A 16,179-nucleotide genomic window follows, 5' to 3' on the forward strand; every position below is an offset into this window, starting at 1 on the left:
CCATGAATGGTTTTTTCCCCCTCTTGGTGATAATGATTTACAATTTCTCCTCCATTTCCACAAACTGAGATTTGTTTATTCCTTTGCATTTATTCTAGCCCAGTTTCTACTAGGAAGTCACAGCATATTTGGACTGGGTCATGCTGTGCCTAGCCATCCTGGGAGGGGTGCACTGGAGCGCTCAAAGACCAGCAGCAATAGTGGCAGTGGGCCTAGGCCCCCTTCTTGCTCCCTCCCATGCTGCTGCTCCGTTCACTCCCGGCTGCCAGTGCCCCACCAGAACAACCAGGGAGCGTACCGAAAAGCCCTATATTTCACACAGGCATTTGAAGTCTTGGCCCCAACCTGGTGGAACTCTGTTGACGTTAGCGCCCAGTAAGATTTGCGTCCTTCCGCCGGGCTTTAAGACAGAGATGTTCCGCTACTCGGCATATGGTTGGGGCGGGGCAGGCTCTTCTGCTGGTCTCCTTTTGAGGGGGGCTTGACCCCCCCCTCACCCCAGCTCTCCACCAATATGTTTAATACTATCTACCAGTTTCTACCTCATGGGATATGTGGGCCAGGTTAAGCAATATGGGCTGCTGCTTAGGGTTTTATCCTTCCTGAATCTTATGTTTTCTTTTAATGTGATTTTATTGTTATTATATCATACGTGATGCTATCTACTCTGAGCCTGCTCACAGGAAGAGCGGACTATAATTTTAATAAATAAATAATAAATAAACAAACAAATAAGTGCAGGATTTGGGAGAGGGAGGCACCGATCGTAGATTTTGGTTACAATCCTAGACACAGTTTCTAGGAAGTAAATGCTAGTGGGATTGACTTCTGAATAAAGCTGCTTAGGAGGATCACACCTGCCATTCATTCCCTGATCGAGACTTCCAAGCTGCAAAAGTCATCCCCAGATAAAAGAGAGAAAATATTTCAACTTACATTATAGAAGGCCAATGTGGAAGTTTCCACAGAAGAAGCAGAATAGAAGCACTGGCAGATACTGACTCTTGGGTTGGAAAGTTCACCTGGTGTTATACGTTTGTTGTCTAGTTAGTCATAGGCCAGTCTGGCCACCTGCTCCATCGATGTGGTAAGGAACTGATATTGTACACTGTTCGGCGATCAGTTCATTATAAGTCAATATTAATTGGTTGTAGCCATAGGTCATGACAAAATAAAGCATCATTCTCAAAAGAAAAGAGCTGCATCAATAATTTACATGTCATAGTTCATGTAGCATTATTAAAAATGGTCATATACGCACAGTAAAATTTTGACTGACCAAATTGAACAAGAAGTTGAACTATTAACTATATGCAACTCTACTGTATTAGGGTTTGGAATGTGATAAGCTCTACCACTTCAGAAGCAAATAAAACTACTTTTTATTATCCTATTATTGCTTTTGAGGAAAAGTGTTGTTGGTTTTTTTGGTTAATTGAATTGCTGATCCGGTCTGGTTTGAGCCTGGGATCACTCGCTTGGTCCCATGTAGATAGAACAGACGATCTCTTTGTCCCTGCATAATACAGCTTCTCTGATCACAGGGAACACCCTTCACCCTTCACTGAAGAACTTCAGGCGGCATTTGTTGAAACCTGAGGTGAAGACTGTTCTTATGAAACATTTGTTAAATTCTTACCAGTTCTTCTCAGATGATCGCTATAACTCACAGCCAGCCTCAGATTAGGCAGCGGACTTCCAATTGTGTTGGATTCCCACATCTCAGGGAACACAAAATGGTTCTATTATACAATTCTCTCTCTCTCTCTCTCTCTCTCTCTCTCTCTCTCTCTCTCTCTCTCTCTCTTCACTGGTTTTATTTTATGAACTTCCTTGGAAGCTGTCCCTTTTTCTTTGGCATCATCTCTATGGTTTATTGCTTCCTCCAAAAAAATTTCTGTTTGTGCTTTCTCTCTTCCCCACCCTGCTTTTATGATTTTTTGTTCTTCCTTATGGACTATTGTATCAATTTGCAGTGGTATTTTCCTCTCAGAAATTGCTCTGGGATTCAGTCTGTAGACCTCTTGCTTCTATCCCAGAGGTAGCTGGAGTTCTTCAAACTGTCATTTTCAACTGTGACCAACAGTCTCCCATACCCTTCACTCCCTGTAAGGGCCATTAACTGTTAGCATTCTCGAGGGCAGGCTAAGGGGGGAGGAACCCACAGAAGTGAAAATGTTCATTTAAGTCTTAACACATTATCTTTGGTTCTAACAGCTAGCCCCAAAATTTAAGGGAAAGCCATACTCCTATTTCAGTATTGAGGGTTATGTATGACCTTATTTTCTTATTATTGCTAACACAGAAAATATTAGCCACCACAATGAAATTTCTAGGTGCCACGGTGCACATTTTTCCTTGTATACCTAAAAAGACACCTCTATTAAGAGTTTTGGCAACATGCCGATGCATTTAAATTGAATGAAAACCTTAGTCAAAAAAGGAAGAAAATCCAAGCAGCTAAAAACGTGTTCATCGGTTGACGGTCCCAATAGGAATGTTAGTTACCCATTGCCAGAACGAGCCAAAGGTCCCTTTTGTCCAGCATCTGACTTCTTACTGTGCCTCTCACAAGTAGGGCATGATGGTCCCGCAGAGGCACATTTACTCTCCATGAAATTCTTGCATCATTTCAAATAGAAGTGCTAAGCCAGTGGCCTTCACTGCAATGAATTTCCCTTTCTTCTCACTGCAGGAAGAAAGTCTTCTTCTCTGTGCAGCCCTTCTGTTTCCTTGCCAGATACTGGCGCTTTCTTTGGGGCGTGCTAATAGCCGCCCGCTCATGAGAGGACTGGTCTCCGAAACCTTTGTGACTGGGAAAGGGGCTGGTTCTTTGCATTGCAAGGGAAGGACTCTGCAATCTCTTTTTTGCACCAAGTACATCAGTACTCCAGAGGGGGCAACAGACCAGATTCCTTTGAATCCTTTCTCTTGTTTGTTCTGTTGCTACTCTCGGGCTTCCTTCCCTCCAGCTGCCTCCATCTTTTCCTGCCCTTTGCTGTTTTCCTCCATGTGGGCAAAATGTGCACTCAGCATCTCTCTCCATTCTCTAGTTAGAAAGCTATATAGAAGGCTCTTTTAGGCTTCCCTGTCACAGTATGGATTTCTTTAGCAAGGAACTTACATTTCTTTCTTAAAGCCGCAAGCTTCATGGGGACTTTATTGCAAAGCAGCCTCTCCCTTTCTCGGTGCTCTAGCCCATCACATTTTTCCTTTCCATGTCCCAGAGGGCTTGCAGCATTGATATATATAGAAAAATATGTATCAATATGTTGTAGCCCCCATCCTACGGAACAGCCTGCCTGAAGAGGTCAGGAAAGCTCCCACTCTCCTGGCTTTCTGCAAAGTATGCAAAACTGAATTATTTAGGAAGGCTTTCTACCCAGATTATAGGGCTATGTCATAAGAAATAGCTCAGAGAAATGCTTCGGCTGGGACATGGACTATATGCTGTGCTATTGGGTACTTTCCAGTAATGCAGATAAGCACCACTAGGGACTTTCCACATTGCTTAACATGCCATGTCAATTAGTTATGCGTTGTTTCAGAAGATCTTGGATCTTAATAGGAAAGGTGGACTATAAATAGATTTCCTGCTACCATACCCTATTGCATCTGTTCAGTGAATAGTCTTAACTGTTGTTCAGTATGGTACTTGATCAGTGAATGTCCTAGCTGGTTATATGTATTTCACTTGCACTGTGTAATCTGCCTTGGATCTCAGTGTGAAAGGTGGGTTATAAATAAATAAATAATCACAATGATAATGCCGATTTGCACTGAATTTATTCCTTGCACACAACATAGCTGCCTCTGTCAGGGTCCATGGGATCTCTGTTTTGCAAACCCATTTTATTTATTTAGAAAATGTATATGCTGCCTCTCCAAAGACATGCTCAAGTTGGCCCACAGAATGCATCTGTAGGCTGTAAGGTTTCAAAACATTTTCAGTGCCTCTGTGGTGTAGCAGTCGGTGCGTCAGAATAAGATTTGGGATATCTCAGTCCAAATATCCTTGCTGGTAGGTGACCATAGGACAGATATACTTACCCAAATTGTCTCACAAGGAGAGCACAGGCCACCTAAGCACAAAAATGCACTAGAGATATTGAACTCACATTGAATGCTTAATCTTAACTGTTATGATACTGCATTGGACTTTTGTTCCTCTTCTTTTTCTTTTTGTAAAAGATGAATAAAAAAGATGATTTGAGGTTTAATTGGCACCTGCAAACAAAAGCAAAACACAACAGGCACTACCACGAAACAAACCCTAAGCCCAGAGCATCCATGTTGTCTTTTATTACAACATTTAAAAAACAAATATTGTATCTTCAAATCCTGAGGCCAAAGTGTGTGTCCAGCCAGAGCTTTGGTGCAACATCCCAGAGATGAAGTAGATGAACAACAAGGACATAATCAGATGTGGGGAGCTGCTTCTCCTCCAAGCAACTTTGTACCATCCAGATGGTGTATTGGCCTTTCTACATTTCAAGGTTTTCATCTCTCTTTTAAAAAAGGATTATATAAAATTTCAATAAGCTGATCCTTAAAAAGCCCCAAAGCATTTCATTAAGGTACAAATTGGCTAGATTAAATCTAATCATATCCTATCTATCCTGTACATAAAACATGCAAATTATTTGGGGCCTCCAGATACAGAAGAACGTGGAAGACTCCCAAACACAAAGTTGCCTAATTTTTGCCCCTGGCATCCAGAGACTACACAACGGCTCCCGAGGCTCGGGCCAGCTTGCCTATCCCTGAAACAAAATGCTTGAGTTTTTGTAGCTGCAGCAAGTCGAGTTCTCATTTCAGCTTCTGAAATTCTGACTCGTTTAGGAGGAGACTCATAACCAAACTACCGGTGAAGATTTTCCTTGGAAATGTTCACTGACACGTGGCTCCCTCTTGGCGCGTTCTGTTGCAAGCCTAACCAGTTCTTCTCCCCACAGACCAGGGCTGGGGATGCTGTTGAAGGGAAGGAACCCTGTGGGGGAACGGAGCCAAGGAAATGCACGCTGAATGTCATCCATTCACCCAGGCCCATGCCCAGAGCCTCTTTGATTTCATTCCTGTCACTATAAACCAGGGCCCTTCCATTCAAATTATGCTCCTTCAGCCTCTCTTTATATCGTTGGATATTCTCCTCTTTCAGGTCAAGTTTGTCCATCTGGAGAAAGAGAAAAGCAGAAGGTGGAAAGAGACTATCATATCCCATCTAAACTAACTAGGAGACTCCAGTTGGTGCAAAACGCTGTGGCTCGACTGTTATCAGGAGCAAGCAGGAGCATGAACATCACCCCCATCCTGCAGTCACTCCATTGGCTACGCATTAGTTACCGTGCTCAGTTCAAGGTATTGGTTACCACTTACAAAGCTCTTCGTGGCCTTGGTCCAGCATACTGGTGGGATTTTTGCAAGTGTCCTACGTTCAGTCATGAAAGAGTTAAATTGTTATTCTTTGTTTAGTCAGATAGCTAGTTAGCATAGGACCACTCAGGGGTCGAGGAAAAGTTCCCGCCCATAGAAAATGGGAGTCTTTAGTTTTAATGAGGGAATCTAGGAATGTCTATTGGATGAGCCAGTTTATTGGGGGGCAATTAGCTAGCAACATATACTAAGGTTTTACTGCTCTTTGTTCACTCTCAGTCTTTGCTCAGTCTCAGCCTCTAAGTTTCTCTCTCTAAGCACCTAGTCTAGCCATCAAGATGTAGTTATTTAGCTCTTCATTTTCTTACCAAATGTACCCTTTCCCCCCGTTATGTAGTAAAGTATTTTTATAGCACTAAAACCACAGAAGTCTTGTCTATTTATTTCCAATGTGCTATAACCATTCTCTGCTACCTTACTTATCTCCTTTTTAATCTCACCCGCCTACACATACCGACGGGACTGCCTTTCTCCTTATGCTCCTCCACAGCAGCATCGTTTTTCCAAACAGGTTCTCCTCCAGGTGCCACCCTGCACATGCGCGAAATCAACAGCAGCCCGTACACAGGCTTTCTCTGTGGTGGCCCCTGCCCTGTGGAACGGCCTGCCTGAGGAGGTCAGGAGAGCCCCCCACGCTCCTGGCTTTCTGCAAACGATGCAAAACCGAATGATTCAAAAAGGCTTTTTACTCAGACAGGAGGGCTGTATTGTAGGGAGGGGATCTCAGATGATCTGCTAATGAGTTAGGAACCAGAGACCTCACCAGTATGTTGTATTGGATTCCTACTAATGCTGCGTCTTTGTAAAATTTGTATCTATTTACACTCTGGCATCATTTATGGAAATGTTCTTGATATTGGCTGTACCAATCTCACACTGTGTAATCTGCTTTGAGTGTCAGTGATTAGGCAGACTATAAATGAATAAATAAATAGAAATAAAAATAAACCATTTCTCACCACAGCTACAGTTGCGCATAGAACTGGGAATTGCCAGGCTGCAACTGGTTTGTCAAAGCAGAGAAAAGGCAGAGGGAATGGAGCAGCCACTTTAAAAGGGAGCCTGTTGTTCAGGCCAAGGCCTGATGTCTTAGGGTCGAGCTACAGGTGACAAATGACACTTGCCTGGCAAGTGAACAGACTCACGTGTATTCCTCTCTGTTCACTTGCCATTCACTTGTGCTTCACTTGATCAAGTGGAGAGCAAGTGACTGGCAAGTGAACAGGTAGGAATACACATGGGTCTGTTCACTTGCCGGGCAAGTGTCATTCGTCACCTGTAGCTTGACCCTCAGCCAGCCCCAACTCTGAAGGTTTGAGGGATGGGGTCTGGTGAGGGCAGGGTTTTGGGAATCCCTCAGAATTCCAGGAAATGAGCTTGGCTATGAGGAGAGGCAGCCCCAGAGCCCCCGGCAGCATGCCCATGTGGCTTGGTGGTGGAAGCCCCACCAGTAGACAATGAGGCTGCCAGACCGAGTCTGGCAGCCTCAGACACAGAGCTGCGAGCTCCTGTGCCCACCTACCTCCAGGCAGACCTCTTCCACCGACATCCTCAGCAAGGAGCATTTGGAAAAGCCCAGCAGCTTCTCTGTTCGCTTCAGGCTGTGGCTGCCTCGCAGCAGTTCCATGTGCCTCTTCAAGGAGGAGTCCAAATTGACTGTAAAGGGCAGGAAAAAGATGGCGTCCTCTACCTGGAACCTGCAATAGAGGAAACTTTGGAAGAGCTCTGGGTCACCGTCCAGCTCCAGCAGCTTCTCCAACTGGCCTTTCATCATGTCGAGTTCTTCCAAATACTTCTCGTAAACCTCCCACAGGAAGAGACTGGGGGCCAGCTGGCCCCCTCGGTTCGAGCCCCAGTGGCTCATCTGCATGTCGTCCTCGATGCACTGCAGGATCCAGCTCAGGCGACAGGGCCACTGATTGACGAGGAGCACCCAGGCGGCCGCCTTCTGCGGGCACAGCTTCTCCTGGGGGACCTGCGTGGCCATGAGTCTGACGGTGACGGCGACTGTGTTAATGATCCTTTTCATCTGCACCAAGTTGTCCGTCATGTATTCCTTCATGCTTTTGTCCAGGAGGAAGTCAAGCGCCTCCTGGATGAGATCTTTGGCTTTGAAGCCCTTCCCGCCCTTCCTTTTCAGCAGCTCTTCCCTACCAGGGCTTATGACCACCAAAGGCAGCTCATCGTCGTCCTTTTTCCGCCGGGGCACGTGACGGGCAGCAGAATCACTGCAGAGGCGCAGGGCTGATCCCGAAAGAGGCCCTGCCTGGTTTGCCTGCCGGTTTCTCTGCTGCGAATCCGCTTCCAGTTCTTCCTCATCTCCGAAGCTTTTCTCCATCTCTTCCCTCCAGTCCACAATACTTTTAATCAGCTGCATTTTGGTGTTGCAGTCCATCTTGGGAACCGAGAAGGGCAAGGTGATGGTGCGGTTCAAGAACTCGTAGCCGTTGTTGGCCATGCCTTTCATGTACAAGGAGCTCTCCACACAGTCCACAATCACGCTTGGGTCAACGGCCAGGATGGAGATGAAGGGTGACTCGTAGTCGGAGAGAAGGATGTTCATGGCATCGAGAACACCCACGACTTTGTCAGGGCTGCACCGGTCCAGGCTGGAGATCATCAGAACCACTCGCAGCTTCCTCCGCTGGAAGATCTCCATGAACTGGAGGAACCGCGCAACGACCTTGACTTCCCTCTTGACGTTGCTCATGAAACCCAGCTGGGCGCTGAGGTCCATCCGGTTCATCTGTCTCTCCAGCTGGGCCTTCTGCGTGACGATGACATTCCGTGCCACCATGACGGCTGTTCTGATGGCTGCTGCTGCAGTGATGCCCACCGCCGTGGCCCCAATGCCCTCGACAAGAGCAATGGCGTCTCCCGAAGCATTGCCGACGGGTACCCCAAAAACAAAGATGAGGACAGCCACCCCGATGGCCACTCCGGAAACTAGAAGGACAGCGGCCCACAATGGAAGGCAGAGGAATTTCTTGCTGACCCATTCTTTATCGAGAGGCCCCTGGACAATGCCAGATTTCCTGCCCACGGCCCGATAGAGACTCACAGGGACAAGCCCAAAATGGCCTTCAATGCCATCACACAGGGTAGTGATGAGGCCGGCCCAGAGCTGGTCACTTCCGGCATATTCCCAGGCGCTGAACTGGATAAAAAGGTGCTGCACATTCTTCCGCTGCTTGTGCTGTGGGGTCAGGACGGGGCGGTAGAAGATCATAAGGAAGACGAGGGAGACCAGATCCCAGCCGGAGGCCCCTCGCTGTTTCACTCCCGTCCGCCGAAGCTCCTGCTGGTCTTTTTTCTGCCCCTGAAGACGCATGTAGCCTGTGGTGAAAAGGAAAAGGTTTTGACTATGGATCTTGTTGATTCTAAGCTTGAAAAAGCTAGGCCTGTTTTGATATTGATTCATTTTATTGCGCTTTAATTTTTGAAAGCACTTTAGGACTGACCAGTATTATTAGGCCTGGCTGTTCACCTGGAAGAGTCCTTGGGGCAACGCAGAATTTATCTGTTTGTTCATTTCCTTCAATTATGGTCCACCTTTTGCAGTGAGACTGAAGGTGGATTCCATGATGTGAAACAATGTCAGCAAGCAGTATGAGTTCTAACAAGCAGTGGAATAGAACTAGTATTGCAAAAATTAGAACGTGCGAAAAAGTGTCAGACAAGCAATGCAGAAAACAGAATGGAAAGATAGAGAGTATCTCATTTAGAAGCTAACAAAAGAACTTGGATTGTGAAAACTAATGAAGGATCCCCAGTGAAGAGATGTTTAACAATCAATGTCTATTCAAAATGAAAGTTTTTTGAACAGATGTGTCATATGTGATTATTTTCTAAGTACGTAAACCAATTTTTCATTTATATAACCTATGCATCAGAGGTCATACATTCCTACAAACTAGATAATTCCATCATTATTCTGAGCCAACCTCCAAAGAAATAGTGACAAAATAACCACCTTCAAAGTGCTAGTGCACTCCGATTCATAAATACTTTATCAAATGTACATTGTGCTAGCCTAAGAGCAATGATGTAAAGTCCAAAAAGTCCATAGCAGCAGGAAAAAACTGGAACTTTAAAGTGACAGTGCTCCTGTATTTCAATTATGCAAGGTTAAAGAATTATCCCAAAGTCCCGCTGTAACTGTAGAATTACAAGCTGGCCCGTGCTAACAGGTGATCCTGTATGTTTTCCCCATTTCACAATTTTTCTCAAAGTAGTCACAACGAAGCTGATGTCCATTCAGAGTCATAGGAGTAACATCCTCATTTCACTCATGTTCCTTTTAAGAATGTATTTATGAATTAAACTGCACTAGCACTTTACTGCTATAACCTACTCCTTCTAAGGTGGTTTTTTGTCACTATTTCTTTGGAGGCTGACTCAGAATAATGATGGAATTATCTAGTTTTGTTATATGAATATGTGATCTCTGATGCATATGCTATATTCATGAAAAAATTTGGTTTGAAATGGAAGTAGGTTCGCCCTCCTTGGTCTCCCCCATCAAGAAAAAGGGCAGGAGATGGAGTACCAAAAGGACAAGTTTCCAAGATGAGAGTGTAGGCCACGCTCGGTCTCATGTTTTGGGGAGGCCCTCCGTTAAATTTTGTACTAGGGAACTCCTCTTCCGATGTTGGGCAGGAGAGTTCCAACTCTGGATAGCTGCCCCAAGTTATCTCCTGTCCTGTGCCCCCCTACACTGGGACTGGGGTGTTGGGAGGCGCCAGGCACTGCAGAGAATTCTGCAGGGAAAGAGAACGCATAGTATGACAGAGGAGGAAGCATAGCCAGCTTTGTGTGACTGCTGTGCTACTTGCTGAGAAACAGAATACCCCTCTGTTACACCAATATAGATTAACAGCACATGACAATAATCAATACTGAGTAATACTAGGCCAAGCTCTTGTATTCTCTAGATGAACTTTTAAACTTTGCATGAACTGTCTGTGTGTTTTTTCTATGTGTTAGGTAATTCTAACAGGTGTGCTTTCATCCTTTGACAGTTAATTAAAATAGTGGACTCTATCGAGATTAATGTTCCTCTATCAGAGATTCAACCAATGGTGATCGCTCAACTTAACTTTTCCTGACACTTCTCAGAGATTTGTAGTTTTGTTTTGAAAGCCTGAGAATAATGTAATTTTTTACTAATTGGAAGGTTGTACTATAGAAATTATGAATATTCAGTGAAGCATCAAACCAATCATTGTTTGTTTGTGCTATCATGTGAATAGACCTTAAATATTTGCATATGATGAGGTATAAAATTGCAAACACAGATAGAATGGTAGACCTCTGATGGAAGAAATCTCTTGAGAGAATTTAGGTGAGAACTTATTTTTACCTATGCATTTCATAGAAACTTTGATTATGTTAAACTTGGAATTTATTAAGAAATGTTAGCAAACTTATTTCTTATTGCCTTTCTGTGTTCTGTTTTTATAGGATTTATATTAATAGCCATTTATATTTTGATTACTTGCTTCATTAAAAAACTAGGGTGTATTTTCAATAAAGTGAAATAAACTCTAGACAGGTGTCTGAGTGTTTGATAAAGAGTTGCAAAGCAATAATGAACCCTATATAAATAAATGTACTGATAAACAGCTGGTTCAAAGAACTATCTGTTTGACAGGTCTGAGAACTAATTACTGTAAGCTTTCCAGGAGAGAGAGACGTCTTTCTCTTGGCTAGTAGAAGCTTAGTTTCAGACACGGGCAAAAGCTCGTTACACCTCCCCCTGAGAAAGGGAGACGGATTCCCCCAGGCAGTCTCTGTACTAAGAGTCTTATCTGCCACTCTTTCATCCATCCCCTTCTAACACAGTCACTCGCGCCAGCAACCATTGCCTCATCCAGCGGAAATTAGTTCTGTAGCCTATGGGACTCACTTCCACCAGACAAGCACCCTTCCATTTCTCAATCTCCATGGCTGAGTGTGAGTACTCACATTGGATCCGGTCCAAGAGAAAATTTTTGCAGTGTCCCCACGGGGCGTAGAACCCAACTGTCACTGGCGTGGTGACACAGTAAAGGGCTTTAGCTAAGGAGAAGCAGTATGCGTCATCTTTGTTCTGGAATTCTGCATCCAGAGGCGGGATGGCAAGAAGAAAACACAAACTCATGTTAGTCCAGGTGGGGAGCAATCTTGGCTAGAATCAATGGAATCAATCAATCAATCAATCAATCAATCAATCAAACAAACAAACAAAGGTTTCTTACAGTCACAAGACTAGCCAAGTAAAGTACAGATAAAAAGAGCAGTTTTTAAATACTTAAAATGGGTAAATACATAAAAGATAAAATCATATATATGTATATATATCTAACAATAAAACTCACTCACTTCATTAATTCACTTCCCAGCAATTGACGTTTCCTTCGTCAAGTGATTCCGCTTTCTGAGTGCCATCACACAGAATTTTGCAACTGCGTAAGATACAGTTCTCTGGCTATCCTCTAAAAGATATACCCTAAGGGTTTCAGGACTAAAATCCATATAATACTCTTAATGGTTTAAATCTATAGAGTAGTGGGATAATTAATTGTATCCTTTCTTCTTGATAGCATTTGCAGTGCAAGAGTATGCGTGTGATATTTTCGACCACTTTATTTGAACAGGGACAACACCGCTGCTGCAAAGGCAGACAGGAGAATCTCCCATACAAAACTGCAGAGGGGAACGCATCAAATCGTGCTCTAGAGAAGGCCCACCTACAGCTTTCGTTTGTAATGTCCGAAAGATATGGGGATATGGTGTAACTCAGTCCTTTTTTAAAGCTCTTATAGCTTAGAGGAAGCATTGCCTCATCATTTTGGGACGCTTATTAATTAGTCTTTGGGTGATTAAAGCTTTTGCTTTGTTGAGTCCCATATCAAACAGGGCTACCGGGTCCAAGCCAATCAATTTAATTTTATCAGCTGTCTTTGAGTACCATGTAGGAGAAGGGTCAGAAGCTAACAAAAAGGGAATGGAATCAAAGTGGCCCCTTTTAACGAAGTACCTGACAAGGGTGAAGTTTACTTTATTTAGGACATTTATTTCAAAGTCTGATCAATTCTGCTATTAACATTCACATTTACTTCTGCTGTGCCTGCATTCCACTGCCAGTAAAGTAGTTTTGATTTCCACCACCCCTTTTCTCCCTGCATGCTGGTACTCTCTGGGACAATGGGTGCTCAGCGTGGGCTACAGGAGGCACACTAGCATGGATTGCTGCTCTGCAGGTCCAAAGCATTTGGTCCCTTCTGCTGGGCTCATGCAGTTTTTTATGGAAGTCATTAGGAGAGAGTTCTTTCTATCCACAGCACAGCCACAACGACAGACAGATTTCTGGGTTTAGACTGAATGCTACAATAGGCTGCGATCCGATCCCTGGCTGAAAATTCTACATACCTTGTTGTGTGTAAGAACAGCACAATCTTTTTGCTACGTAACAAGAAACTCTTATTTATAACAAATGTCTGGAAAATCTAGAGAAAATCAGAGGGCCAAACTACACACTACAACGTATGTGAATCTGCCATGGGGATTCACAGCCACATTGCAGAGGGGAGTTCTGTGGTGGACTCCTGTACAATGTAATGTTTTTCTTTGGACCTGAATCACTCTGAAATCTTCAGCATGACTGAAATAACAGCCCTGGCCACTGCATATAAACAATGTCTATCTTGCAGAACCAGACACAGCTGCCCAATGGTAGCAAAGCCCCTTGCGGTCAGCACTACTGGCAGTGATCCATGAAGTATGCTACTAAAAAAAATGCAGTAAGCATCCAATTTAGATGAAGACCAGCAGTGCTGATAAGCTCTGCAGTGAGATGGTATCTCTTTTGAGGGGGACGAAGAGTTGGTACACCTGACAGGAAAACAGGGGAAGGGTCTGCCTCTTTGGAGTCTGGCCAGGATAAAACTTCAGTAAACGAGCTTCTCTGAAACTTTGGGTGGACGCACAAATGCCACATGGCCCCAGTTACCTCTGGTCAGGGAGACCATTGTGGACAGCAGCTACAGAGCGCTGAAGAACATCAGGTGCTGGCAGCTAAGGAAAGAAAGGTAAGACAGAGAAGTTATTGAGCTCACAGGCAGCCCAGGCAAGGGGGAAAAAACATACGCAACATTTAACGTTCGGAGCAAATGCAGCGAAGTCCCTGGAAGCAAACAGGATTTCAGAGGCTGCCTTGAAAGGGGCGATTCTTCAGCTTGCCTCTTGAGCACAGGTGGGAGAGAGCTCCTAACCCCCCCGAATTGTGCTGGAGGCTCTCCAGCACCTTGGAGAGCATCAGGCAAGGCCTTGCTCCATAGACCCGAAACAGACGTGACGAGTTGCCTCAATTCAACCTGGGTTTCCTTGCCTCAAGATTTGACGGGAAGTGTAGGCGTCCTTGCAGATGCATCGCTGCATTTCTCCTTCCCCTGCTTGCGTGGCCCGGAGCTACATAGCCGCACGTGCTCTGCCTCCCCCCCCCCGGTCGCACTGAGCGTCACTTCATCTCCCCCCCTCCCTTGTCTGGCCCAGTCCCCGCAATTCTGGGCTGCGTGGCTTCTGGTGGGGGCCGGGCGAGTGAGGGGGAGACGCAGCATGCTCCGGGTGCCTTTCCTCCCGCTCTCCTGGTGCAGCCCGGTGTCGCTCTGTGGGGGCTGGGCCAGGCGAGGGGGGGGAGATGAAGTGCGATGGGGGGGGAGGCAGAGCACGTGCGGCTATGTAGCTCCGGGCCACACAAGCAGGGGAAGGAGAAATGCAGCGATGCACCTGCAAGGACGCCTACACTTCCCGTCAAACCTTGAGGCAAGGAAACCCAGGTTGATGTATTGTCGAAGGTTGAATTCAACCCAGGCTGAATTGAGGCAACTCGTCACGTCTGTTTCGGCTCTTAGTCCATCAAGCCAAGGGCTGCAAGAACTCTCTCCTTCCTCATCTTTCCCTTTGTCTGCCTTCATTTCCCTCCCAAGGATGTTGAGGGCTGTCATGAGGGGCAGCGCAGGTCCAACAGGAGATGCCGGCTGCCTCCCAAGCTGCGTGCACCTCCTCCTGCCAGTCGTTGCGTTGGCGGCTTTGCTGGAGACCAGCCCTGCTTTGAAAGGCTTAGCAAAGAGGCCCAGGGCCAGTTGGGTGTCGTGTTTAAGAGCACGGGACTCTAATCTGGAGAGCCGGGTTTGATTCCCCACTCCTCTTGAAGACAGCTGGGTGATCTTGGGTCAGTCACAGCGCTCTCAGAGCTCTCTCAGCCCCACTCACCTCACAGGATGTTTTTGTGGGGATGATAATGGCATACTTTGCAAACCGCTCTGAGTGGGCATTAAGTTGTCCTGAAGGGCGGTATATAAATTGAACGTTATTATTATTATTAAAGATTGCAAACTAGAAAAAATCCAGCAGAGGGCTGGGGCAGATTGAGATGGAGAAGGAATGAGGTTCAGGACTATTTGCTTTTGTGCACTTTCTGATAACAAAAGTTGCCTCGTTCAAGTTGCTTTTCTTCCCTGCAAGTGAAGTGAATCACAAACACCTTGCAACTTGGCAACTGTAGAGTTTGGCCTCGCAAGCCTGGCTCCTGTGGTTCCTTTCGATACAAGGAATGTCATGCCTAACAAAGGGTTTTTGCTGAACATGGGTTGCAAGGCCTCCTGCGGCTCACGGCCACATTCAGAGACACGGCAGCCGCCCTCTGCATTCATACTACAGTCCTACTATTTGTGTAAAGGAGCTCGAAGGTGACTTAAACCTCACATGACTCACAAGCTGTCTTAAACTGAAAGCAAGAAAGCAAAAGATATCAAAAGCGAGAAAATGGAGCAGGTACAGAAGCACCCGCTGGATCAGAGTAAACCTCTGGCTAGTCCATCACAATGTTTTAAAGAAGGTTCAGTTCTGTGCACACTTACTTGCAAGGGCGTCCGCTGGCAATCGGCGAGATTTGCTTCCGTTTGTTTTTTAAACCATAACAAGTCCTGACAATGGAAACTACCTTGCGAGTGGGGGACCGAAGTACAGTCTTTTAAGCAGCATGGCCGTGCCTTCCCCCTCCCAATCCAGCAGCAACTGGGGTGTACAAGGAAGAGTGGTCTACTTACACGGAGGAAGGATGCAGGTAAGGCCGTGCTCAGTTCCGGTTCAGGTGTGAACTTCGCCCTCTTCCTTGCCAGATAACATTATCAATTTCAAACGTACCTTAACAGATGTAAGGTGGTGCATTTCTCGGGCCAGACTGAGACGGTAGGTGCTGCTTGCAAATTTAAGGGGCCAGACTAGGCACTGCCGGGTGGGGAAGCAGAGAGCAGAGCTCCCTCTCCAATTATCCCGGCACATTGGATAAACCTTGAAGAAACTGGAGGGCAAAAGGGCTTCAGAAGTGGGGGATCAGGAAGAGAGAATACGAGGAACGATGGGCAGGATCCTGCATGTCTGTTCTGCTCATGGCAATGCATCCAGGACGGGCGAGGAACTTTCTCTGTTTACTGCATCAGCAGAAGTCTACGCATCAAAAGAAATCTCTCAGCACCGTTCACGGGACAGAATCCAGCCCCAAGAATTTACCCCAAGAGGACAGAAACATCTCAACCCCCTTACCCTGTCTTGGGCCATCCTCTTAACAGTAGGGGCAACCATAGGGACAACTGCTCTTTTCTAGCAAAAACGTGAACAAAAATGGACTGTTTTCCTGCCTTTCACTTCCAGCGGCAGATTATGGGTGTGAGAAACATTTACTGAAAAAATCTTAATCAGCCG

At 45.6% G+C, this 16,179-nt stretch overlaps 1 protein-coding gene across 1 annotated transcript; it reads right to left on the reverse strand.

Moving 5' to 3' along the window:
• Nucleotides 1–4,631: 4,631 nt before the first annotated feature.
• Nucleotides 4,632–15,428, reverse strand: LOC129343638 (NTPase KAP family P-loop domain-containing protein 1-like). The gene is made up of 5 exons (XM_054999965.1): nt 15,336–15,428; nt 13,427–13,491; nt 11,401–11,532; nt 6,956–8,769; nt 4,632–5,173 (listed from the first exon to the last, which is right to left on the reverse strand). The coding sequence occupies exons 2-5, from the start codon at nt 13,443–13,445 to the stop codon at nt 4,862–4,864; spliced, it is 2,277 nt and encodes a 758-aa protein (XP_054855940.1). The 5' UTR covers nt 13,446–13,491; nt 15,336–15,428; the 3' UTR covers nt 4,632–4,861.
• Nucleotides 15,429–16,179: the final 751 nt, after the last annotated feature.

This window comes from Eublepharis macularius, chromosome 15 (assembly GCF_028583425.1).
Source record: "Eublepharis macularius isolate TG4126 chromosome 15, MPM_Emac_v1.0, whole genome shotgun sequence".
NCBI classification, from domain to species: Eukaryota; Metazoa; Chordata; class Lepidosauria; order Squamata; family Eublepharidae; genus Eublepharis; species Eublepharis macularius.

Bases quoted from the DNA above. Each gene is read 5' to 3' on its own strand.
- LOC129343638 (XM_054999965.1), bottom strand. The intron at 8,770-11,400 runs GTGAGTACTCAC...TTTTCACCACAG, and splicing joins TCTCTTGGACCGGATCCAAT to GCTACATGCGTCTTCAGGGG. The intron at 5,174-6,955 runs GTAGGTGGGCAC...CTCTTTCTCCAG, and splicing joins TGGAAGAGGTCTGCCTGGAG to ATGGACAAACTTGACCTGAA.